Genomic DNA, 26,292 nt, shown 5'->3' on the forward strand with positions numbered 1-26,292 from the left:
ATGATCCTGCAAGGCTTTGTTGAGTTCTTCCTTGGACACACAATCCTTAAAATCCGACGGAGAGCCATCACCTGATATGGTTAGTAGAAAACAAAGGACAACACAATATTATCCCTATCAACTACTAGGTTGTGGAAGGTGGAATCACACACACTCAAGCGTCTTACCACGCTCTTACAAATGTTCTTACCAACGCAGCAAGGAGGAACAACCGGTGACAAGTCTGTAAGCGTGGGATGATTGCAAGAGTGAACCTGTTCGGATCAAAGGAGGTGGAGCTTGGAAAGGCACAATATGGTAGCAAGGATTAGCAATAACTGTAATCAGATGAGCAAAGCTAAATAAGTGTCCAAAGTATGAATCACAGTTGCTGGTCTATCACGTGTCCCTAGTCCTAGCACAACAGCTGAAACAAAGCTAAAAAGGATGATCAGAGAAAGACACAGCAAACAGCACAATTATCTGGGTGTTCTCTATGTGCTCCTCTTTTTTGTCTTTTAGCACTAGTAGGAATCACGAATTTTTTTTTCGTATTTTTCTGATATTTTTTTCTGAACTAGGAGCACACAAGCAACAACCATAGAAATTTTCAGCTCAAACGGATGCAAGATGTGGCCTACAGAAAATCAAGCACGTTCTCTGAAAAGCGTGCAGAAACTTCGCGGCTCGAATACGCAATCTTCCAAGCCGAATTTGGGAAAACAATTTCGGCGGAACCCGAAGAAGCGGGGAGCAATGGATGTAACTTTTTCTGTAGATGTCCGTGAAAATTTTTTTTGCCTGATTCCGAGTCCATATGAGAAAGTTATGGCCGTTTTACTGAACCCCTATCGAGTTAGGGTTTTCTTTCAAAGCACCTCTTGCAGAAATTGTTCTCGTTAAGGTATTGCAAGCAATAGGATCGCGATATGAACAAGGAGGGCAGCGGTGGCAGGGCAATTGATACAAGGCGGCTTGCGACCTATCTAGGGTTGGCGTGGCGGAAAGTAACACAAGGCGGCTCGCGGTGGCAAATCGAGTAATGTGGTGGCTCGACTTGTTGGTGGGGATGGTGGCGATGGGATAGCGGCGTGATCAAAACAGCACGGAGCGTTGACTAAAAACCAAGAATACGACTCTAAAACCAGCAACAAGACTCGACCACGGACACAAACTCAACAACGCGCAACTGAAAACAAAAATTGCAAAGGCACAAAGGGTTCTAGGGCAGCGGAAATTGACAAAAAAATTTTGGCTTTTTCTGGACTCTAGGTAATGAAAAACAGACTAATCTAAAGGGGAAAACGAAATTACCTAACGGGTAACCTGAAAATCTGATACCAGTTGATGAGTATTGTTGGCCTGATCTTCCGATAGGTAGCGATAAGTCGGTGGGTGGAGAACTTGATGTTGATGATCCAAAGGCTTCGACCCGAGCAGATCGTCTCCCTTGCAATCACAACACCACAGCTCCGTTGGTTATCAACCGTGTCGCGCGGTTGACCTCGCCAAGAAGGCTCAATCCCTGCAAGCGTACCGAGAACACAAGCAAGAACGTAGAAGATACAATCTGAAATATTGCGAATTGAATTCAAGCACTCGAAGTCGGGGTTCCACAAACACTTGCGGCGGCCTAGTCGGTCCGGAACAAGAGCGAAAATCTCACAACTGTGTGTAGATCAATATCTAAGTAAAACCTAACCCTAATTAGGGTGGCGGCTACTGTATATAAAAGACTAGGGTCAGCCAAGGACCCCTGGACGCGTCCCTAATGGACTCCAACACGTTACACGGCCCAACAGCCCAAAAGATGGTGGCGCAGCACCCTGATAGATTCTGGAAGTCCACTTGTTTCGACGATTCCTGTTGACTCAGAAAGAATTTGGACATGGGACCAGTCCCGTTGGAAAGCTTATCTCCTTAGCTTTCCAACCAAGTGTAGAACATTGAAAACGGAGTCCGTATACGTCCTGGGCGACGATTTTAGTGCAGACTGGTCCTGGACTCCGAAACGGACTCGAACTTGATTGGACCTCCACCTTGGCTTGGGCGCCCTTGATGTTCTTCTCCCGTGTTCCTAAGTAATAATACATCACAATTATTCAGTAGCATCCCATCCTTATCAAAATATAAAGGAACACTAAGGAACGAGCTCACCTCATGATTTAGTTGACGTGCACGAGCTCGTGTCAATGGACCTATTGTTGGAGGAATACTCGGTGTGTGTGTATCCGAAAGAGTGATGTCCTCATCACTGGAGGGAACATGTGTCCCTTGTGTTGTAAAGACACTACTTGACTTGATCATGTGAAAACTTGTTTCACTATGGAAATGTGAATAATTTGGTAAATTCAAGTATCTTATGCTAAAATGTGATTCAATACGGTTGTCTTGAAGCCTCAAAGTGTTTTCCGTACCCAGTCACGTGACACTTTACTTGGACAAGAGTCAACTTGAGGATAAAAATGAAAGAAATGTGCCTAAATGATCAATTTTGTTTTAATCACTTGACCTAACTAAATCTTGGTTTCATATGAGTGTTTGCAAAGCCTACTGTCATGAATACTTGTTCGCCAAGTTTGAGATTGAAATTGGCTAGTTGTTAATGTTTGTATTGTCTCGACACAAGTAGATACTTATATGGTGGTCACCTTATACATGATTCGGCTATATAAAACTAAATGCGCCAATCAACTCTTTGGGTTTAGTTTGTCAAGCTTCATGTTCTTGTGTCACTGTCTCTTTTTGAGCCTCTATGTAATTGTGAGCTTCATCCTCTCCTTTTTCGAGCCCTTTTGATATTTTTAGATCTTGCAAATGCTTTGTGGTATACATGTGAAACCTCATTAGGATTGCATCTTCATGCATTGTATAATATTTTATCCTTGATGTTTGCATTGCCAAAGGGGAGAGCATATGCACAAATAAGAGAATATGCTACAAAGGAGGAGAAATGAGAAAAATTGCAATAAATCTTAAAGAAAAATAAAAACTGTGCATTCATCAAGGGGAGCATTTCTTTTTGAGTTTTTGAGCTTTTCTTGCTCTTTTAAGGTTTTGGCTTGTCTTTGCCTATCTCTGGCCTTTTGTAATCTGTCTTATGCCAAGTGATATGTATTTACTCTTTCTCGGGTTTTTGGTCACTTTGATGTGCTTCGCTTCTTCTATCGCAAATCATTGTGCTTTGAGGGTTGTCAATGCACTCATCAAGGCGGAGATTGAGAAACCAAGTAGAGAAATACCTTGGTTTGCATGTGATGAGATATTGACAATAGTTGATGTGTCTTGAACGTGTATGTGTTTATGGATGCTTGTTCTTGTCCATATCTAACTCGAGTTGGCGGTGTTTAAAATTGGCGAATTATTCTCTGTACGTAGAAAATTTACAAACATTGGAAGTTCTAGTGTGAACATCGGATGTTCTGGTGTTCACGGGAAGTTCCGGTGTGAGCAATGTATACTCGCCAAACTATTTATTGCAGAAAATAATTTTTCAAGCAAAATTGGATATCAATGCACCGGAAGGTCCAATAAGTGTGGTGGCTACACCGGAGGGTAGCACAGGAGCATTTTCAGTGATGAAGTAGAAATAAAAGCAAATACCATGGTCTGGTAATGGACTTTGAGAGCGCCAAAGTATTTTCTGCAGAGAGAAGATTTTTGGCACCAAGTTTGATTATGTACTCCGGATAGCCCGGTGTTGAGATTGTGAACACCGGAGAATGCACCGGACCTTTTGTTGCAGAGAGGTTGCAAAAGGGTGGTTTGGTGAATTGGCACACACCAGATTATCCGGTGATAGACATGAGATCATTAGAAGCTTTCACCAGAAGTTTTCCTGCAGAGAGCAAAATTTTCCTGGAACAGATAGTGTTACACTCACCGGATGGTCCAGTGTTTAGGAGTAGAATATACCGAAACATCCAGTGTTCACATTTTCTGTAGGATGTGCTCTGAGTGGAAGTTTTTGATTTTGTGCTACCTAAAGATGTTTTGGAGTATGAAGAAATGTGTTTGCTTGTTTCAAGATGTGCAGGTGATGGATGCAACTTGGTGATCGACAACGGGTGATTGGGACTAAGCGGGTGCTTGGTGCCGAACGGCTAAGGAGGGCTGAGTGGAGTCAAGGGTGATCCTAACTGTATACATGAAGGTCAAGTAAAGCATGAAACAGATGATGGAGATGTTGTGTTGATAAAGTCAAGCGAAGGGGATGGTGGTGCAAATGACAAGGCGGTCCGAGGGATCGAAAGCGGGAGAGACTTGCTGGTAATCAAGATCACAATACGGAGGACACACTTCATCATCGGAGCTTTTGTTCCAGGTGTAAGCAAGTGGCGGCTAGTCATGCTTTGAGAAGCGTGTTAGGGTTTTATATTTTTGCCTCAAAACTGTGAGAGGACTAGAGGAGTACATGGCACCATCTTGAAGTTTGTGTTGAGACAAAGCTAAGTCATAAAAGCGCTGCTACCGTCCGATGGATAGAGAAGAAAATAGACTAAAATACTCTAGGTGGTAAGTAAAAGTATATTACAAGATAGAGGTATTTTGGAAAAAAAAAACTAGAAAACTTAGATATCAAGTTTTCTAGACCTATAAATAGAGGGGTAAGACCATAGGAGAGGAGGAATCAGCTACTTGAGCCTATTGTGCCACTCATTTGAGAGCTTAGTACTAGGGTTTTAGAGTAGAGGAAGGATGAGTGTTTAGCCTATGTATTAGGTGAGAGTTTTGAGTAAAAAATCTTTTTAATCAGCTTAAAATAGGGCTTACTTCTTTGAGTAATAAAGATTATATTTTTGCATATACTTGAATTCTAGTTTTCCTCTATTGGTTCCCTTGCAAATTTACAAGTTCTCGGTGTTTCGTTGTGATTTTTTGTTTTATTTTTAGGCTGAATTTTCAACTCCTTATGAAGTCATTCTTCTTGTTGCTACAGATATAAAAATCACATACGAGTTTATACTCATGAGTCTTAAACTCTCTTGCCTCTAGATCATCAACTTGGAGAATTTCTTTAACCGGTGACCTTATCTTTGATTTTTGAATCTTTTTTCTTAAGTTATAAACTTTGTGTGGGGATGGAGTTATGTATTGGTTTGTTGTGGAACCTAATGTTTGATTCAACCATAAGACCCACTTTTGATTGGATCTTCAAGTTTAGTTTTTGAATTCTTTGAGTTCTGTTCTGTTTTAGCCGAATCTTCCGAGTCGAGCTCTATGTTTCCATTGTATTTCTGTGTTTTATGTTACGCTTTGTTCTTGAGGTGCGTTGAATGACAAAATAGGAGAAAGCTATCTATTTCGAAAGAAATTTGTTGAGGCGTCAATCTACCCCCTCTAGTTGTCATTCTTGGTCCTATACATAGCAGTGCGGCGGGCTCCGGCTCCGTTTGAATAGACAGTGGCTTTAAGGGTATGTTTAGTTTACTCCTAAAGAATGTCATACCTCCTTGCTAAATATTGTCTAAGGTGTGGCCAATAAATTGATGGTCACACCTTAGGCAAAGTTTGGTAAAAGAATGAGCCTATGACATGTGGGCCTAATGTTTGGTAAATTATGGCACGTTACAGTTGCGGCAACGGAACACACAGTTATCTAACAAAGTGTGGCAAAGTTTGGCAAAGTGTGGTAGTGAACCAAACAGACCTAAAACTTTTGGTTGTCTGAGGAAGCGACCACGTCTATTAAAAGTTGGTTATTGATTTTTACAATAAATTTTTAGCTTCTCAACACACCAAAAGACAGAAAAACTCCTCTTAGCCTGTTTCTCACCTTCTAGTTTATTTTAATCACAACCACTACCTTAACTAGCTAAAAACCACCAAAAACCAAAGCCAAAAGTCAACCCTTTAGATAGCTTCTGGTTTTTTTCAGGAAAAAAAAACCCTATCTAGAGGGACCTCTGGTGTTGGTTCTTCATTATCTTCTATCTATTATAGAATTAATTAACAAAAAAACTCCTCTTTTACTTTCAAGACTTATAAATTACCACATTAATCAGATAAAAAAGGAAAGCAAAATATCCATATACATATTTATAAATTATCCACCACTGTTATTATAAAAAAATAAACCTAAAATACCCCTATAACTACTTATATATTACCCACTCTACCATTAAAAAATAAATCCAAAATATCCCTATATTTACTTCTATATTACTCACCACTACCATTATTAAAAAATTAAGCCAAGCTGGTAAAAAAACAACACAATTTAATTAATGCATAGGTTCGTTGCACTTTGCATGCATTTACTAGTTCAAAGTTGCAATTCAAATGATCCTTTAATGTAAAATATAAAAAAAAATAGAAACATAGCTCAATACCATAGTTGTAACATGAAAGAAAATGAGATACGGTGTGATACAACAGATATAAAGCCGCTAGTTCTTTCTAGGTTGATCTTTTTTTTTTCACATAACAGATGCCTCCCCGCAAAATCGGACCGGTAGTCTTGAACCACGGCTACTCCAGTAGGCATCTGGACCCTGGCTCGCTGAACAACCTCTCCCTGGCCTTCTCAGCCTGTAAACACAACAAACACATATGCACAATGAGAGATAGCGCGCATCTCTTCAGATGATTCAGTTATATTGTTGGTTTTGCTACATCAATTGTAGCTTTTAGACGGAGCACAAACCATCTTTGGCCAGTCGGTGAAGAACGTGATGGCGGACATGAGCGTGGTCTGCGTTACGGAGCCGCAGACGACGCCCATCCAGAGCCCTCTCGCTCCCATGTTCAGCAGGAAGCCGAGGAGGATCGCCATTGGGATCCCGAGCAGATAGAACGATCCGAGGTTCACGTACGCGCCCAGTTGCTGCCACCCGCATCCTCGGGCAACGCCTGGTGAGAAGAGCAGGTGTTAGTCTCCAAGCAAATCTATCAAACTAACCTGCGATTACAGTGTCTGGACATTGAAAACGTAAGAGTACTGCAACTGCGCTATTGAAATGTTGGATAACTAACCTGCCAGAACTCCTTGTAGAGCGTCAGTTGCCACGGTGACGCAGACCAAAGGAACCATGGTCGCGACGAAAGATATGACCTCCTTCTCGCTGCTGTACGCACGGCCCACTAGGCGCTGTGCCCCTAAAAGAGCTCCGCCCACTATAACCGCATCCATCACCGCCATGGACATAACAACGCGGACTGCCGATCGAGCTCCTTCAGGGTTCCCGGCACCCAGTTCATTCGCTACTCGTGTGCTATTCATTATGACAAAAGTTAAATTTTCAAAGCTATTATCAAATGATGAACTGTTTCTGAGGAGACAAAGTAAGCATCTTTCGTGTAAGTAAATTTCTTCACAATCATACCTTCCAGCAGCTCCAATTCCAAAAGGTATAGCGTAGAGTAATGTTATACTTGTGAGACTAAAAAAAAGATATGCGTCAAGCAGCATAAGGCAAACATTACTGTACAAACAGATTTATGTCTGCATAAACTGTGGTCATTAATTCGATTTGCACCAGATTGAAAGCACTGATGTTTGAAGCTCTGGGTTGGGTAGAAGCCCTGACATAAGAATAAGGAGCTCAAATGACCACCATTCAAGACTGAAAAAAGTTATAAATTCCATTAGTCACAGTTAAGAGGGAAGTTCACCGTAGAGAGAGACACACGTGCATGTAGGCTCTGGTGATTACCACATCATAAATGCAGAGGGCAGAGCTAAACGCAGGAAGTCATCCACCCCCTTGAAGGCCTCAATCGTCGGAGGCGTGCGTGTCTCCTTGCAAGAACTCGACAACATGATGTACGCCACGAGCATGCACAAATTCAGCCAATACGATATACTTATCGAAAAAGCAGCTCCGGTGTACCCAAATCCAGTCTTGAACACCATCATATAGCAGAGAGGGATGTGGATTGCCATCGTTGCGACGGATGACAGGAGCAGGGGGAATATCAGGCTCTGGGTCTGAAGGAACCTGGTGATCGGTTGGATCACCGCGTTTGCAAAGAGCCCCGGGATCAACCAGACTATGTATCTCCCGGCTCCTTGGGCGATCAGGGGGTCCTGCCCTAGGAGGACCAGGATTTCACCCATGAACACCCAGAGCAGTGAGAGCGGGATACAGACTATAAGGAGGGTGAATACTGCTCTGTAGGTGTGCACTCCTAGTTTATGGTACTGTTTTGCCCCATAAGCTTGGCCACATAGAGTTTCCAGAGCGCTTGCCATTCCGATCTGTTTCACAAATTCAATGTATGATGTTACCGAGTGAACAATGGTCAAGAGCAAGCGCAATGAAAACTATTTTGTCACAACTGGAGAGAGGAGTAAACTGAAGTTGCATGTCTGTTAAGTTTTCAGCTTAGCTGCCGCGAGACATAACCTATCGATGACGACTCCGTGAATCTGATCTTTCTTGCTCGCATCTCAAGACACACACGAACATGCGCACAGAAGACACGACAGGATACGGCGACCGGAACCGACAAGTGCACAGCATATATATGCAAATCCAACCAAGAAAGGATGCAAAGCAAACACGAAGGAAGCAGAGCATGCGAGAAGATCGGCGGAGAAAGGGATAAGGCGTGTTACGGACGAGGAGACTGAATCCGGAGACGGTGGCGAGGGAGGTGGCGATGGCGGCGGAGGAGAGCGGGAGCACGCCCGGGAGGTGGCCCACCATCATGTTGGATGACACCTGCACGGCGTACCGCGACAGGCTCGCCACCAGCATCGGCAGCGCCAGGTAGCCCACCCGCCCAGCCTCGCGCATCCACTGCCTCCACCACCACGACGCCCCCTTCTGGCCATGGTCCTCTCCCGCCTGCAGCAGCGGCAGCGCGGCCTCCTCCGCCGCGGCGGCCATCAGCAGCTAGCCAAACCGAACTCCCAGCAATGCATGCAATGTGGCAACGGGCACACACCTCCCCTGGCCCTTCCCCTAATTGTCTCTCAAGGGTCACGCTGGATGGGTTACGATCGTATCAATGCTGGGTTCCACCGTTCGGCAATGATGTCGGCTACATTGAAGTGAATGGAGACATTCAGCGACTTGAACGTTGAAACATTATCCACCGACAAAGGATCGTAGGGAACTAACGATCAAAGCATGTGAATCATATGACTATACATGAAGGACGTCAAGCTCGAACAACTCTCAACATAAAGGATTATTTGCTTTATTCGAATGTCAGAATCATAATTTTACTAGTTATGGGAATGCATTCTGTCTCTAAAAATGTTCCCAGTCAATGTAATAGAAATAATTGTCATGTTTTCTTTCATGGCACTGAGAATAACTGTGCCCAACGAAGAAATTGCTACGCAGAGTAGTTTGGACACAAGTACACAACACAGCTGTTTATAAAAGGAAAGAAAATAAGGCTTACTTATAAAGGTAGGCAGCAATACCAAGAATGACACAGAGTACGATGATATCAATACAAAAATTACTCAACTGATAACAAGGGAGGACAAAGAAAAGTTCTGTAACAAACTCCCACAATCATTAATTGAAAAAACATCTTGCGTGTTGGCAAATACTACTTGAAGAACGGTCTCCATTAATCTGGCATTAGTATTTTTCATGTCTGCATTTGCTCTATCCACTTATATTCAGCATAATATTATAAAGTAAACATTCAAGAAAATCACTAAATGAGGAACAAAATGTGAAAATGACCCCATCATTGACAGGTAACACATCTTGGCGTCCATTTCATCCATTAATTGAACTTGTCTATCTAATTCCTGGTCGACATAGCAATTCAATACATTAGCTAAAACTTGGGTATGATCACCATATAAATATAACTACAGCACAGCAGATAACCTCATTCATATCACAGGCCATGTTTTTCAGAGTTTCCAAACCTTCATCCTGCATAATGAAATGACATCAGCTGGCATGCTAGGTTATACAAGAAGTGGAAGAATGAAAGAAGATAAAAGAATAAACAGATTGATACATGTTTCATTTTTGCGCATTTCATATTACCTGCGAAACTGAATAGATTCTTCTGTCCCTTTAAAGTACTCGCTATCAAAGTTTCCATCTGTATGCATATAAAAGGAACAGAGCACACACGCACACACAAAAAGTAATGAACCTAAAATTTGCCAAAAATAACATATCCCATCTTAATCAATGAATTATACAAATTGAAAGTAAACACAACTACAAAACCACCATGCTAAGAAAAGCAAAGAAAATATTATTCCAGCTGAAGAATTTTAGGCTCAAAAGGCCGTGCTAAAGCATCTGTCATCTGCATGCTTGAATCAGTTTCATATTGCACTCCATGTAAAAACATTTGCGGGCAAAGAATGAAATTGGCGATAATTTGAGCATGGAAGATAGGCAAATATGGTTCAGATAATGCTAGGTCCCAATATGAGATATGCTCACAGCAGCAGATTGTAGATTGTGAGATACATAGCCAACATAAGAAGTGCAAGCAAATGGGATCTCATGCATCAATACAGAATAGAATCCTTTCATTAACGATGATACTGATTTCTTTTGAGCTGGGCTGCTGGACAGCTGGTTCACACAATCAGAAAAATTACTCATAAGGCATAGAAAGTTTACATGTAAAAGCCTCACCAAGGGGGGAAAGGGGAAATAACACACAACCACCTCCCAGTGAATTACAGTAGTGATTTAAATCTCCCAAAATATACAATAGAAGAGTTGCATAATAGTCAAAGAGCATATCATTCGCAACTTTATAGCCAATGTTTTTATTAAAAAAATAAGTTTGACAAGTTGTTGCAATTAGAAGTAAGGAAAAAGAATGAACATCAGCATACCAACACTAAGCAGCCAGGCTATGCAAAGATAAATAAAATTAATGGTGACTAACAAGAAGTGGAGTCAAACTTAATTCCCGTTCCTGTGCTGGATCCTGAAGCTCCCCATAATCCAGTTTTCTTTGTTGGCATAGCACTGCCATCTGGTATTGCCTGAATTCTATCACGTAAGGCAGAAACCAGATCACTCCTAGTTGCAAGTTCCTCTTTTGAAAGACCTTTGACCTGTCATAGGGCAAGCCTTCAGAACTAGTTTTTTTCCAAACTATAACAATAATAATATCAAATAAGCCAAGTTGAGCACATCATCAAACTGAGGAAAAAAACAGTGCTGAAAGAAGAATTGGAGGTGTGTCCAGAACACCTCAACGACTTTATTTCTTGAATATATGAACAAATTTACTCAAAGGCTTCATCTTTGCATGGGAAGTATTTCCATGCAAATTTTTAAAATACCAAATCTTTAAAATACCCTAAAGGACAGCAAGCAAGAACCCTGACAGTCGACAAACAAGACTAACCATGCTTTTAGGTTTCTCCCACGAAAAGTTCCACAAAACACAATGGATACTATAAATTATAAGACAAGCAATGCTTTGAAGCACGGCATATTCTTCAGCAGAACTACCCTCCCATCTTTCCTATGTGATCATAGATTATATATCCTGGCAAGGTACTTAGGTACATGCCTTATAAATGTAGCGTACACCCCTAAGTCCTAAATTCGCCTCACTCTTTTAAAAAAGTGATACAACTCATCAAAATTTTCAAAAATTAATACAAAACTAGTTCCGCCAGTGGAAGAATCAGCCGGAGCTTTGGAAGCAATTCGTTCAAAGAAAAAAAAAAGCATAAGAATCACTTCCTAACTCAATACTCGATGTCAAGCATGGATTGAAACCACATCCTAAATTTAGCAGTATTGAGTCCATCCCAGTAAGCTTAGGCCAAACCATGCACTTCCAATTCCAAAAGCACAACCGTTACAGGGAGCAGCTCCTCGCGCCAACAACCTCACAGATATCGTACTGGTCACCAGGGATTCAAAGAAGGCATAAGAGTACAAAAATGCAGCAAGTGAGCGGTGCAAGTGACCTTCTTCAAGGCGAGCCGCTGCAGCTTGAGCAGGTCCTCTTCGAGAAGCTTGGCCTTGGCGCGGCGGATCTCCGCGTTGAGCTCGACCACCGTGGCGCGATTCTTCTCCTGCTTCGCCGCCTCCGCTTTCTGAAGCGCGCACACGCCCCAGGCCGCTAGAAAGGATCAGAAGGACAAACCTGCAAAGCGAAACGAGAGAAAACGCCGGGGAGGGGACACTTACCTCGAGGCATTCGGTGATCTCGGCATCGACGGAGGCGTAGAGGCGTAGAGGCGTAGAGGCGTCGTACCTGTCGTACTTCTGGCAGATGGCGTCCACCCGCGTCAGGATGTCGATCACGCTCATCCTGCCCCCTGCGTCTCTCGGTTCTCATTCGCGCGGGCACCGCCGCCTCTACGCTCTCGGCGAGTTGCTGGACTTAGAGAAGAGCCGACGCGGGGTGGTGACGGTGCCGGACTGCCGGTGCGATGGCGGTGCAGGTGGGTGGGTCACAGGGTGGCTCGGCGCGGAGTCGGGGCTGGCACGACGGCCAACCAGGGCCACGGCTTGGGTTGTGTCGTGATGGATCGTGCTGTTTTGGGCTATAAATATATTTCCCTTTCTGAGCGGTTGGGCTGTAACTGTTGGGCCTTTGTTTTTCGTCTTCATTTGCGTGCTTGTATTGGGCTTTTTATTGCTTGCGCTTGCGGTTTGATGTTGGCGAAAGAAGGCATCACAGCGTGCTTTTTTTCCTTAGAAAAGTTACATAGTTGAGTGTTGCGACCGTTGCAATGAAATAAAAAATATACAAGATAACATCTAGTATATGAAAAAGCTATTGCTTCTCTCGATGGAGACAATCACACACTTGTGATATATTATCGACAAGTGAGCTGATCTTGCATGTTCAAACATCATGCTTTGTGCAGCCCGAAAATATCCACAAAATCATCCGATTTAATCCTACAGTGAGGTTCATATTAGTCTTTTCTCAAGAACACGGTGAATGAAGTTTTGAATTTAGGTTGTACAATTCATCCAGATAAGTGAAATGGTACACACTCTGAGGATCGAATGTAGAAGAGAACTACAGGTGTAATTAACGGATGAAAAATGAGGGGGGGGGGGGGGTGAAGATTAAAAAAAACTTCTATGATGGCAGTTTCTTACTACATGATAACTCTAATTGAATGTTAATGTATGGAACAAAGAAAAATTTAGATATATCTTCTCAGACCCACTGATTGAGACTTCTATTTAACTGAAGCTGGCATAAAAACAAGGGCTAAAGTGAAACTTAGATATACGAAGACAACAATATCGAAATACTGGTCCATCCAGTGATCATGTTAGCCAAAGATGCAAGATTACACCCAAGTTCTCTTTTGGGGGCTTGAGCAACATCATTTTCGTGTTCCTTAGAGCAGTATGATTTCTTTTGTATCCTGAGACCTACCAGTCTACCACAGTGTTCCTATCGTGTAAATGACTCAGTTTTTGCATAACCAGAACAATAGACATCATAAGGAATTAACATGCAAACTCTCAGATGATGGTTACCTTTGTTTAAGAAAAATGATACTTGCATTGAATCATCATGAAGACGATAATGGAGCAGTGTGTGGCCTCAGTCATCTGTATATGATCAACATCCACACCGAATGGAAATTCTCAATTGAAATCACCATAACATAATAATAGATAGATGTAGAAAAACTGAAAGAGAATGAGTGAAGACATTGGCCAAGAAAATTGAGTGGAAGATGCAGATTGCAAGACTAATGATCATGTTTAAAAAAGATAATTTATCTTTCTAAAATCATTGAGCTAAACCGCAAGATTTCAACATGAATAAACACTAATGTTAAGTGACCATGTTTAAAGCAGACGGTTCATCTTGCTAAAACCTCTAAGCTCACCTCAAAATAGTAAGGGGAATAAATCTGTGTTCATAAAAATAAATGTGATTTCAATAAGGGAACCAACAATGTTAGACTTAGACAATAGATATTACATTCTAGAGGGTTAACATATTCTCTTAGCTTGCCAGTAGTTGATGACAACATAGAGCACAAAATAATTATGGAAGATACACTTTTTTTTCATTAAGGAGGCCCACACTCCTCAGCCACGTAGGTGCTGAACAGTGCCTCCGGGGGTGGGTGCCGGGATCGAACCCGGGTTGCCCACCTGAGAGGTGGCTTCAGGAACCATCTCGGCTCACCACCTCTCTCTATGGAAGGTACACTTAATGGTATGAAACACAACAAGTAAACAATTATGAGAAAAATGAGGATGGGATTGAGAAAGCTATATGGATACTCAAGGCATATAGACCAGTCTTTCAAGCTAGTTTTTTTAGGTAACCGAATATAAGGTAGGTGCTTAGCTTTAAGCAATTATTAGTCATATATTTATGTTCGTTTTGAAATCAGTCATATAGCTATTTGATAGTGAGAGAGAAAGACAACAAATTTCAAATGTTAAGTAGGGTGCGCTTGAGTTTGAGTACTACAGAAAATAAACAACACTCAAGTCTGATAGAAAGTAAATAATCAAAAGAGGTATGTATTCTGAAAGAAATCACACTGCTATATGAATCTAATTAACTTCAATAACAGAAGCTAAAAATCTTCAGAAATCAAGTGCAAATAAGAAGTCATTAGAGAAATCAAAGTAATCGTCAAGGATGTTTCTTCAAGTGAGGGATCTAAAGGCATCAACTTTCACAATTACCGAAGCACAAAGGCTGCTACTTTCATCTATCTGATGCAAATAGCAAGTGACCAACCACACCTAGCCCTTTGATTTGTGATTGAACTCCACACTATGACACTATCGCATCACCAATTTAAACTTCTACTGCTACGAAGCATGCAACCTAAACAACTTTGAAGGAATTTGTTATGGATTTAGCAGCGGAGATGTATCTACCCATCCAGCACCAAAGTACCAAGCACAGCACACATAGATCTCACGAGATGAAGCGCAATAGGAGGTTAAGTGGGGGGGGGGGTTAGGGGCTTACTTACGAAAGAGGAGGAGGCACGCGAAGGTGCCAGTGAGGGAGGAATAGGCGATGCGACGGATGGAGAGGTCGAGGCACACATCCCACTTGGTGTCCAAGTCATACTGCGGTGGGATCCCTTACTTCAGGGCCGGGGAAGAAGGCACCGACGACACTAGTGACGGTGGGGTAGGGGTGCGGGTGGTGAAAGTTTTGGGACACGAGGAGGGAGCGACGGAGATAGGGAGGCTGGCTGGTTACTTGTGCCTTGCACCTTTGCTGCGTTGATGCAGATGTGAATGGTGTGCAGAGATGATCTACCAATGATGTAGGTCGCGATCGCGTCATCCTCGTCCTGCCCCGCGACAGCGGGGGCCGGGCGGATGAATCTAAGGATAAGGAAGGAGGGAGGAAGAGTGGGAAGGAAGGCATGCGTACTTGTTGCCGAGGATGACGAGGCCAAAGGGATAGCATAGATCCGTGGACCGGACGGCGAGGCAGAAGGGGCAACTTGGATCCGTGGAATGGACGGCGAGGCCGAAGGGGCGGTGTGGATCCATGGGTGGCAAGGCCGGAGGGGCGACGTGTGTAGTTGCATTGCATGGCAACGGCGATGACGAGAGCCCGAGTTTGGAGTGAGTGGTGGCGGCGGCCGAGTGAAGATGGCGTCGACGGCAACACTCTTGATCAGCACCGGCCTTTCCTCGATCAAGCCGAGGTACCATGTGACCACCCCTGCCCCGACCGCGCCACCCCTCCTGCTACTGGGGTGCACAAAGGCGGTGGCAAAGCGCAGCACCACGGAGGTGGAGGGAGGCACCGACGGCGGGGGCGGGAGCGAGGGAGAAGGGGGCTTGGGTCGGGGATGACGATGGCGACGCTTCATTCAGAGACGTGATAACAAGAGTGGCTCGTTCTTGGACGGTGGTGGCGTCAAAGACACGGCGACAACAGTCGATCTGGGGTCAGGGCTATATATCGAGGGAGGAGAAGATGACAGCGGTGGGCCTGGCAGGGATGGGATGGTGGGGAGGCATTCACGTGCACCATTAGCTATATCAGATTCTTGGGGCGATTACGCAGGAGCCACCTAGCGACATGGCTCCTATATGAGAGAGGTGGATGGGGTGGGCGAGGGACTCATGGGATTCAGTGGATGTGGGACTCATTAGAGACTTTTTAAGTAGTATATATATATGTGTGTGTGTGCTATAATACACCTATGATGTAGAATAATATTCTACACCACCAAGCCCAACACGTGCGCCCTAGCTAGCCCAACGCAACCGCACGCGCACCCAATCGCTCGAGTGCCCCCCCCCCCGGTGTGCCACGTGTCCCCACACCACCCCTACACGCGCTCGCGCCAACGTCACCCCCGCGCGCCCCACGCACCACATGTCCCCACGCCACTCACCACCCTCGCCCCCGCGCGCGCCCATGCCACATGTCCCCCGTGCTGCTCGCCTCACACACCCACGCACGTGCACCTGCGTCGCGCTCGCCACATGCCACTCTTCCTGTGCCACTCACTCAGTAGTTGTCCAGTAGCTGTTATTCAGTAATTCTTCAATAGTTATTAGTAATTCTGTTGTTTAGTAGTTATGTTAGTAATTGAGCAACTACTAAAAAATTATTCAGTAGTGTCAGTAGTTTAATATTTAATAGTTCTAAATCATAGTAATATTATTCAATAGTTTGTGTCAGTAATTTTAGTGGTTATCAATAGTTTATTCAGTAGTGCTAGTACTGTGACTTGAAACTACTAGACAACTACTAATAACTACTAACATCATTCAATAACTATTGAACAAAAACTACTATAACTTAGGGCTACTGAACAACTACTAACACAACTGACACTACTGAACATTAATTACTGATAAAACTACTGACACTACTGAACAACAACTAAATAACTACACACTACTGAATAACTACCGACACTATGGACATCTACTGAGCGGCGAGAGGTGCGCGCGGGCGAGCACGTGGCACTAGGCAGACACAGCTACGCCCCATGTGGCGCGTGCTGGCTGGCAGGCACCGAGGCACTCGCGGGCGAGCACGAGCGTGCGGCTAGAGCGACCACATGGTGTGCATCAAGGCGGGGTGGCCTGCTAGCTCAGGCTGGGGCGGGGTGGCCTGCTAACGCGGCTGGGCTGGGCTGCGTAGGTGTAGAATAGCGTTATATATATATATATATATATATATATATATATATATATATATATATATATATATATATATCACTTGCACCTCGATTCACTGTTGATCATGTTATAACTGAAGTATATACTATTTTTTGAGAGATATATACTATTTTATTAGATGTATATATTTATTTAGTGAAGTATATATTATTTTTTGATATGTATATATTACTTTTTAATATGTATATACTCCTTTTTAACACTTATTAGAGCGGGAGTATACACATAGGAGTAAAACAATGCGTCATATATATATTAGCACGAAGTAAGTTATAGACCCAAATGAACTAGTAATATCATGAAAAAAGATTTATCTTATGTTCCTTGTTCCCAGCGGCAGATCTTCCAATAGGCGCGGGGCTCAAGCCCCCTACGGTGCCAGCGCATCTAAGACCATCTCCAACCATATTCTCTTTATTTCGTTCCCTTCCCCGTTCTCATTTCCTTTATTTCCTCTCATCTCCAACAGCTTCCCCTCGAGGGGAATCGCGAAGGGAAAGGAGAGAGAATCCTGTCCTGAAGGGAATGACCCTAGAAATCCCGTCGTGACGGGAACCGTGAAGGAAAACCGTTGGAGCGCTGAAGGGAACGAAAATCCCGTCGTGAAGGGATTTTGGTTCCCGAAGGGAAACCGTTGGAGATGGTCTAAGATCCCCCGAGCCCCCTTGGAAATTTTGACAGGTCATTGAAGAGGCGGATGGACCAGCGGCACGAGTCGGCTAGACCCCTAAAATTTTGTGCTAGATTTGCCACTACTTGTTCCAAAAGTTATAGAGTATATATTTTTAGAGGAGGTACTTTTCTGCAAGTAACAGCGTGTCCGTCGGGACTGCTAAACATCAGAAGTTAGCGGACCAAACTCAAACTTTCAAACGCAAATATCATATTCCCGTCAAAGAAGAACACAAACCCCATGGCACAATTCAACCAAACCACATGTGAATCGGTTGCGATGCATGCCTCATTTTTTTAAGCGCCCTTCCATGGTTCTTCAAAGTCCAAACCTTTGAAAGTTATCCGGGACAGAACAAGAGTCAAAGCTAGGAAACTCCATGCTTGCCACCGTCTTGCATGGCGTGCGTGTGAACCACATGATTGTCCTTCTTGTAAACTTCTCACCCTTCGGTCTTCACCAATGCTAAGATCAAGGTGCTAGCTCGATCCTTTCCTATAGTTTTTCCTTCAGAACGAAAAGATGGCAAGTTATTCCTTTTTTTGAGATGGATGTCAAGCTGCCGGTGCACCGTAAGTTTGTGATGTCAAACGGATTCGGTGTCGTAACGGCAAAACAAAGACGGTTCCTGTTGCGCATTGACTTGTTTTTTTTATAAATAAAATTTTATTAACTCTCATCGTTAAATCAAATGATATAATCATAAAAAAAATTATTTTCGAACTATACATAATTAGGATGCACATAGTCCAAAGACTAAAAAAGAACCATCGAAAACAATAACAAAAAGCCTCAACGGATAAGAGGAAGCTTAAGACGGGGGACAAACTCGTGAGTTACAACACTTGACCGCTTGTGCGATGCTTGGAAATTGGACGCTCCCTTCCCTAGCCGAAAGCACCAAACAATTCATATGGCAAGCAAGCATCGCATGGGAGTGTTTCTGAAAAGAAGCAAAGCAACGCTGCATCGTCAATCACTAGAACTGCAGTTTGGAACGAGCTCGCAGTTCTAGAGCTACTAGTCTAGGCATGATAGAGTTTTCGTTTTTTTTTTTCTTAAAGAAAACGGCACGAGAGAGTTTTACCTGAACATTCAGTGCGACCTGTGGTGAAAGATCCCTGAACCATGCACAACTGTTTTTCAACCCGGGACTTCGAAACTGGGCGCCCACCTATGACGTCGCAGTGAGCAACAAACTTGAGACCCGGAGCACATTTGGCACGAAATTCACACGAGCTGCACTCCTGCTGAGCAATTTCTTATAAAAATAAATTTTATAGGGTTCTATTTTACTAAAGATCTTCTCTCATATGATGACACATATTCACTTTCTCTTATCTTTAATTCAGCTATTTAATCACAAGATAAATGATATAAACAAGATCTCGTAAAAATCTTTCTAAACAGAATACTGTAGAATTTACTTCCTCTTCCAAGTATCCATTATTCTAAGGGGGAGAAATAAATAAAAAAGCCTCCTCTCCACGTGCTGCAGTGGGGTGCAAAATAAGCAATAATTGTACTCGTACACAGTACAATCAGACGAATTGACCGTGCCCAAAAGGAAAATATAAGCGACCTCTCATTTCCAGTCAACAGCAGCTAGTGAGGCAACTATAGTGACACGACATTTTTTATACACGTTTCCTAGAGTTCAGCGTCAGAAACTCGAAAATTTCCCCGCAACCATATGAACGCGTCTGAACTCTATAAGTTGGGTGAGATTGTTACCGACATGTGATAGAGGGTTCTTTCCTAGTGGGATTTAGAAGAGCTTTTGAGAGAGGAAGGCCGGTTCGGTAGAGAAGGCAGGTGCATAGGTAAAACGGGAGAGAATGACCGGTGGATGGTGCTGATAACGAGGAGCATGAAAATGAATTGGTTAGCACGATAGAGGGCGGTGAGTGCAGATACGGTGATGGGAGAGCCGCTGATGATAGGTGGGCAGACAATTGATTCAGCTGGCACGCACAGAAAAGAAGACCATTGTCAGGCATTCAGAGGAAGAAGAAAGAAGTAGCAGTGTCCGATTTTTATCCAACCGTGTGTTTGATTGAACAAGAAAAGTCTTGTTTTCTAGCATATAAAAAATGGTAATGTCTAATTTCCGAGTGTGTAAGATCTCGAACCTAGGATCTCATATGACTCCTGTATCAGTTCCTAGATCAAATAACTGATACATATAATATAATAGTTATAGTATCACAGTCAAATTTCATATATAAATACTAAGGTTTAGAGTACAAAAGGTTTACAAAATATACAATATATTACAAACCTCACTGAACGGAAAAAAAAAACACAGCGAAAAGCAAGGACCTATAACCACAAACAGCTAGTGTGCGAATACAACTTCTACAACTACTCTTCATCCTCGCCTGCACCTTCGGCGAAATCGGTATCGGCTTCATCATCTGAATGATAGCAAGAGTGAGTGCAGAAGGTACTCAGCAAACCCTATACTACTTTAAAGTGTTGATAGATGCATAAAAGAGTAATTCAAGAATGAGGTTTTACGGTTTTAGTTAGCGCAAAATAGTTTTATGCAGGTATTTCATTATATCATCTACTATTGACCTTAAACAGTTTGAATAGTTCAAAAATAAGGTAACAAGCTATATCTAGGGGTTTTTGATCCTAGGATGAACTACACCTCGCTCCGTAGTCCCTATGATCACATCTAATGTACCTCTAGTACCACATAGCTCCTGGTGGATTGAGCTAGTAACCTCATCACACAGACACCACCAGACATCTAGTCCACACATTCACTTATCAAGACACACGCATCTGGAGTCTAATCAAAATGGTTATTGTTGTCGCATGTCCATGATTATGAACATGGCTATTCGAATAGTTTTATACTATACAGAGGTTGTACACTGTACCAACGTGATATAATCAACATCCAAACCGTTGTAAGCAGAGGAGTGAATCATATCGAAACACTTCAATCACCTTTTTTGTCGAACTTTTCTACGAGATACCCCAAGTACCAGAGGCATTGTATTGAATTCTAGTCCCCTTTTTAAGTTGTTGGACGATTCTCGAAACATTTAAATAGAGGGATAGATGGTCACTTCACTCTTTGCTGCTCCCCAATCTCATAGTATGATGTTCAACCTAGTCCGGTGAAAGAAAAGTTAAGTCCTGCCCATATAGGACGCATGGTTGCATGAGTGTGGCTAAGCATAACGGTGCAATGACTCAATCCTTAAGTGGCCGAGCCAGACATCCTCATTGGCAATAAATACCACTAGGTAACTCAAGCCCCCAAGAGCATTGATCCTCCCCATAGTACCACTCTACCTGCCCATGGCCAAACAATTTTCACCCATTTTTACATATCACCCTCCATATCCCACACGATATCAAGGATTTTACAACCATCACGGAATTCACAACCATCAAGGATACATGATATATGAGTTAATATTGATAATAATAAATTGTTATATCCGAAGAGATGTATTTTAAAAGTGACGTCTCCGAGGAGACGTATTCAATCATATAGGTACTAGATATAAAGGCGTCGTCCAACATTAATATAGATAACGACAGGTAAATCCTATAGTGATATGTATTCTATATGATGATATTTAAGGCACGATAAGTGTTTGATAGGAGTAACTATCATAAATAGTTTGTAAAAGCGCAATACATAACACGTGCGATAATAAGTTAATTTTTAGTTGATCATGTAGATTATCTGAAAGCATGTGTTCAATATGATCAAGGAAATAGGACTTGACTTCTCTAAAGTTGTTTTCAAGATTTTGGTTGTAGTTAGGATCCTCCTCGTTCCTGATGCTTCCCGCGCAGCAATCGCGAAATTATAGCAGTTCTTCAATTTGTGACTATGATCATTAACGGGCTATACTAGAGAAGAATAAATAACACCAAATGGAAAGTCAAATGAGCTATAATGGACATCACACTATGATGGATAGATAGATCTCGAATTTAGATGAATTTTGGGGAAAGAATCGTCAAAATCAGAGTCAGAATAGAGAAGTTATGACTCTGAAAGATTTAATCTAAACTTAAATTGAAAAAAATACGAAATTGTACTATTCATAGGTGGGACCCAATGAACAGTACTAGCCCCAGATGAACAGTACTCAGTTGGGCCGAAATGAGCTCGGATTAGGCCTCGTCTAGGCTTGGATGGGCTGGGCTGGGCTGCACTATCATGGGATTTATAGTGCCTAACCCGCTCAGGTTTAGGCCGGTTGATTTTATGAGCTGTGGAGCTAGACCGACCCACTAGAGCGAGGCCCATGGAGGTTGGGATGGCCTGGCAAGCCAGCGGTGCGTGGGCCAAGCCACGGCCTGCTCGGCTAGACTACGCAGAGCATGAGCAGGCCCTGCAACTCGAGTGCGTGCACGCGGGGAAGAGTGCAGTGCGTAGGGGGGAAACGGTCGTCGGTGAGCAATTGCGGCGGAGCGCACAGGTGAGCTCGCCAGAGTTGGGTTTCCACTAGGGTTCTACAGCGAGATACCATCGCCGACCACATACGCGTTACAGGGGACTCGGCTAGGGGCTCATCAATGGCGGGCTAGGACTGGAGCAATACTGGATGGCGGCCAAAACAGATAAAGGTGGTGCAAGAAAATTGGGCAGCACCTCCCCCGCACTGGCGTGGTCAACTAGCAGGAAAAAAGAGGCCTAGAGCTCCCTGGACTACACGGCGCGATGGTCGGACCACACACAAAAGAATAAGGCACACCAGCAGTGAGTAACTGCACGGCGGTGGGGCAAAACACGCCTGCACGTGGCTATGCGCGAGAAGGAAGCACGAGAACGACTACATGCTAACTAGGTGGGTTCGTGAGGGGGCTGGGATGCTCATTGAGAGCAAGAACGGTGACGGACACGGTGGCCACCGGTGATGCGTCAAAGAGGCGACGGCGACGGTGCTCGGTCTATGGCTCGGATGGCCATCGGGCTTCTGGTCAACAGAGAGTGCACATGGATGGTGGCATCCTCCTAGGGCTCCTCAATAGCTTGCGGAGGAAGAACAACGATGGATGGGGTGGTGGCGATGGATTTTAGGGCGGCGGTGGTGAAATGGGAAAAAAAAGAAAGAAGAGGGGCCAGGGCTATGCCTTTTTATAGCCCCATGGCTCGACTTGAGGCTCTGCCAGGCTTGTGACGTCCTGCTTTTAGTTTTTTAGCGAATTGATTCACTGATTTTGAATTTGGAAAACTTGCTCACAAATTATAGAAAAGTGCTTATACCTATGCAACAACTTGCTTTTCCAAATTGTATTGATTTGCTTGCAGATAGACAACAATTTGCTCTCCAATTTTTTGATGATTTTTTCTCAAATTTGATTTTTGCACAATTTGCTCTCCAAATGTACTAGTTTAGTAGAAAATATGGAACATACTGGTCTAAGAAAGCATCCGTTGATGATTTGCTTTTATATGTGTTGTAACTTGCTTTTAAATTTTATTCAAAATTGCTCATGATATTATGATGATTTGCTTATCATTTCAAGATGCAAATTAGAGTATTAAGACAAAATTTCATTTTGATTTGCTTGTCATTGGATATGTAGCTTTAGAGAATGCCTAAAAGGGAAAGATGGGAAATCAAGTTGGGGTGGGTTGCCAAATATAAAGGTGACGTGCATTCTTTAGTCTGGTTCATAAAATATAGCGATTTAAAACGTCCGCGACGCGATACGGCGATAGAGACGAACAATAATACGGTCGGGACAGGGGAGGGCTTCGCAAAATGGTCGCACCTGGAGCACGCACAACCGGACCGAAAGAGCACGCCCCTGGTGGCTGAATCGGCCGCTATAAAATCAGGCTGCGTTGCTAGCCTTTGCCTGCCATCTCTCCTGCAAGACCCACGCCCAGACAGCTGCCCCGCACGCACAGGAACACACCGCAGCCGAAGCCTGCCTCCCCACGGTGCCGCGGCCGCCCGCGCGGCAGGACTCCCCACCGGGTGCCGTGCCGCGTCAGGGCCCGTCCCGGGAGGTGAAGTGCTGCGCGCCTGTCTGTTCGACTGCGCCCGTTCGCGCGCGTGATCCGAGTTTGGAGAGGGAGGTGTGGGAGGACGCAGGGAGGATGGGTCGCGCGCCGTGCTGCGACAAGGCGAGCGTGAAGAAGGGGCCGTGGTCGCCCGAGGAGGACGCGCAGCTGCGGAGCTACGTCCAGAACCACGGCACCGGCGGCAACTGGATCGCGCTCCCGCACAAAGCAGGTACGTGCGTGCAGAGGCATGGCATGAGTGCATGCAAGAGTGCCTGCCGGTTTGCAAGGGTAGGGTGCGAGCGCTTGCAGTCGCGCGCCGGCGTCGTTGCTCTGGTTTCGGTTTGCGAGCCGCGCGTGCGTGCGCGCTCGCCAAGCGAGTTAATTTGCTTCTGAATTTTGCTGATTTGTACGTGGCGTTGCGCGTGCAGGGCTGAACCGGTGCGGCAAGAGCTGCCGGCTGCGGTGGCTCAACTACCTGCGCCCGGACATCAAGCACGGCGGTTACACCGAGCAGGAAGACCGGATCATCTGCTCCCTCTACAACTCCATAGGGAGCAGGTGGTCCATCATCGCGTCCAAGCTGCCCGGCCGGACGGACAACGACGTCAAGAACTATTGGAACACCAAGCTCAAGAAGAAGGCCATCGCCATGCTGCAGCAGCAGCAAGAGTACTACCGCCACTGCCACAGCTCGGGCGCCGGAGGTCGAGGCCGTGACCGCAGCGGCGCCCTCGTCAGGCCGCCGCCCACTCCCCAGAACCAATGCCCGTCCATGCAGCCGTCGCCCGCGTCCGCGTCGTCAGCGGTCGCCACCGCGAGCGGCGGCGACGCTTGCAGCTTCGGGGCCATGTGCTCCTCCCCGTCGACACTGCAGGCACCGCTCGCGCGCTACGACGGCGCGGCGACAGTGCCACAGCAGCACGCGTCGTCGCTCGCCGAGTTCTCTGGCCCCGTGCCCCCACCACAGGCCGACGTCAGCAGCTGGGCCGGGGCCATGGCCTTCGACGACATGTTCCTACCCGAGCTCCTCGGGGCCGGCGAGTTCCTCCCGCCCGGTGACCACTTCGGCGGCGTGTTCGGGCCCCTGCTGCAGGACAGAGCGTCGTCCCTGCAGGAGCTCTCGGCGTGCTACTTCCCCGACTCACAGCCGGAGATGTGGGCCGCCGCGGATTACGTCAAGCCGCCGGCCGGCCTGTGCCACAGCTTGACATGAGAGTACACTAACGTCCCGTCCGTCCACGCGTGAATGCATCGATGATTATTCATGGCCAGCTTCCACCTAGTTCTTGGCTCTCACTCTCTCTCCGTGAGAACATTACATGTACATTATCTTATATGTGACTACTAGTACCATGTCATAGAGAAATTAGATGTGGATTGCCAATTCGCTATTGCTAGCCGCCTAGCTTCGCTCTGCCTACCAACCAGTCTGTTTCTGTTCAAAACTATTATTTGGTGGCTTTGTCAATGTGATAATGACTTGGTAAGTCTATGCCTGCCCCCTAGCCTAGAGGCTATGAAGCCGTAGTTTTCGAGCAATCAAGTCCACCTCAAGTCTAAGCACCAGATTAATTTACTTATAATTATACTACTAGTTATAGTAGTAGTTGTGACTTGTCACTTGCGGGACTGTCAAATCATCATCTGGATATCGCTTGGTCTCAGTTCTTCTCCTGCATGCGTTCGCGTTTCTTCGTCATGATCATGATGACGACGAAGGCCGGCGACGTAGGCTAGCAGGGTTGGCGCGCGCGGTGCCGTGTTCGCGCGCGGCGTCGGCATGGACCAGCTCGCTCATGAGGCTCGCGTGCATGCGCGGGCAACAGTGGCGCGCGCGGACCCGTTCGTCAACCCGTTCGATTCGGGATCATCGCCAATCTAATCACCAGCGCAGCGCAGCGCGGAAACGAGGCGTGTGCACGCAAGCGAACTCTCGAGGTGGAACAGATGATTGTGTTCCCTGTGTACCGAACCACGTTACATTTGATTAATAGTGCCTCTTGTGTTTAGTACTATTTGATCTTTGTCTTATCGGTCCTATTGGAGCACATGGAATTAGGGTTAGCGTTAGATAAACAAGCCACGTTTAGGCATTTCCCATTGTTTATCACAGGGATGTTGAGCCTTGTCCTGCATGAGAAAAGTGCATGCCCGTCCAGCTTAGACAGACGGATATGTATAAGGATAGATTTGTTTGGGTTTCTATTTTTAGATTTTTTTTAAATGTTATTTGAAAAAGCTGGTTTTGAAAATAGGATATTGGTTTTTACTATAAATTTTAGCTTTTTACACATAGCTTTAAAAAATATCTCTCAATGAGCTTTTCAGTTTTAATTTATTTTTTTCAAAAATAAGCTTTTGACTTCTCAGAAATCACATAGATGTGCTGCAGCCTGCTGGAGAAAAATGGCCTGTCTAGCTAGCCAGACGACCATGTCTAAACGTATGTTTGTTTAGGTTTTATATTTTATCTTTTCTAAAAAAAACTGTGTTTTTAACTTATATGAAAAGCTGTTTTTAAAATAGGATGTTGACTTCTTAGAACATAACTTCTCATAAAAATATCTCTG

General features: G+C 44.5%; 2 protein-coding genes and 1 pseudogene across 2 annotated transcripts; 1 reads left to right on the top strand and 2 right to left on the bottom strand.

The window, feature by feature from the left end:
• Positions 1-6,309: 6,309 nt before the first annotated feature.
• Positions 6,310-8,972, bottom strand: LOC133910028 (protein DETOXIFICATION 14-like). Its single transcript, XM_062352553.1, has 7 exons — positions 8,544-8,972; positions 7,635-8,179; positions 7,458-7,544; positions 7,305-7,361; positions 6,955-7,193; positions 6,626-6,831; positions 6,310-6,510 (listed from the first exon to the last, which is right to left on the bottom strand). The coding sequence occupies exons 1-7, from the start codon at positions 8,811-8,813 to the stop codon at positions 6,451-6,453; spliced, it is 1,464 nt and encodes a 487-aa protein (XP_062208537.1). The 5' UTR covers positions 8,814-8,972; the 3' UTR covers positions 6,310-6,450.
• Positions 8,973-9,332: 360 nt separating this feature from the next.
• On the bottom strand, positions 9,333-12,267 carry LOC133905984 (syntaxin-71-like; annotated as a pseudogene).
• An 11,331-nt stretch (positions 12,268-23,598) lies between these two features.
• Positions 23,599-25,110, top strand: LOC133910029 (transcription factor MYB4-like). The gene is made up of 2 exons (XM_062352554.1): positions 23,599-23,951; positions 24,151-25,110. The coding sequence occupies exons 1-2, from the start codon at positions 23,816-23,818 to the stop codon at positions 24,933-24,935; spliced, it is 921 nt and encodes a 306-aa protein (XP_062208538.1). The 5' UTR covers positions 23,599-23,815; the 3' UTR covers positions 24,936-25,110.
• Positions 25,111-26,292: the final 1,182 nt, after the last annotated feature.

This window comes from Phragmites australis, chromosome 2 (genome assembly GCF_958298935.1).
Source record: "Phragmites australis chromosome 2, lpPhrAust1.1, whole genome shotgun sequence".
In the NCBI taxonomy this organism is placed as follows: Eukaryota; Viridiplantae; Streptophyta; class Magnoliopsida; order Poales; family Poaceae; genus Phragmites; species Phragmites australis.

Excerpts from the sequence above, each read along its gene's own strand:
- LOC133910029 (XM_062352554.1), top strand. The coding sequence starts at position 23,816 with ATGGGTCGCGCGCCGTGCTGCGACAAGGCGAGCGTGAAGAAGGGGCCG. Across the intron at positions 23,952-24,150 it reads CGCGCTCCCGCACAAAGCAG|GGCTGAACCGGTGCGGCAAG; the intron begins GTACGTGCGTGC and ends TTGCGCGTGCAG.
- LOC133910028 (XM_062352553.1), bottom strand. The coding sequence starts at position 8,813 with ATGGCCGCCGCGGCGGAGGAGGCCGCGCTGCCGCTGCTGCAGGCGGGA. Across the intron at positions 7,194-7,304 it reads GGAATTGGAGCTGCTGGAAG|CACACGAGTAGCGAATGAAC; the intron begins GTATGATTGTGA and ends CATAATGAATAG. Across the intron at positions 6,511-6,625 it reads TCACCGACTGGCCAAAGATG|GCTGAGAAGGCCAGGGAGAG; the intron begins GTTTGTGCTCCG and ends TTGTGTTTACAG.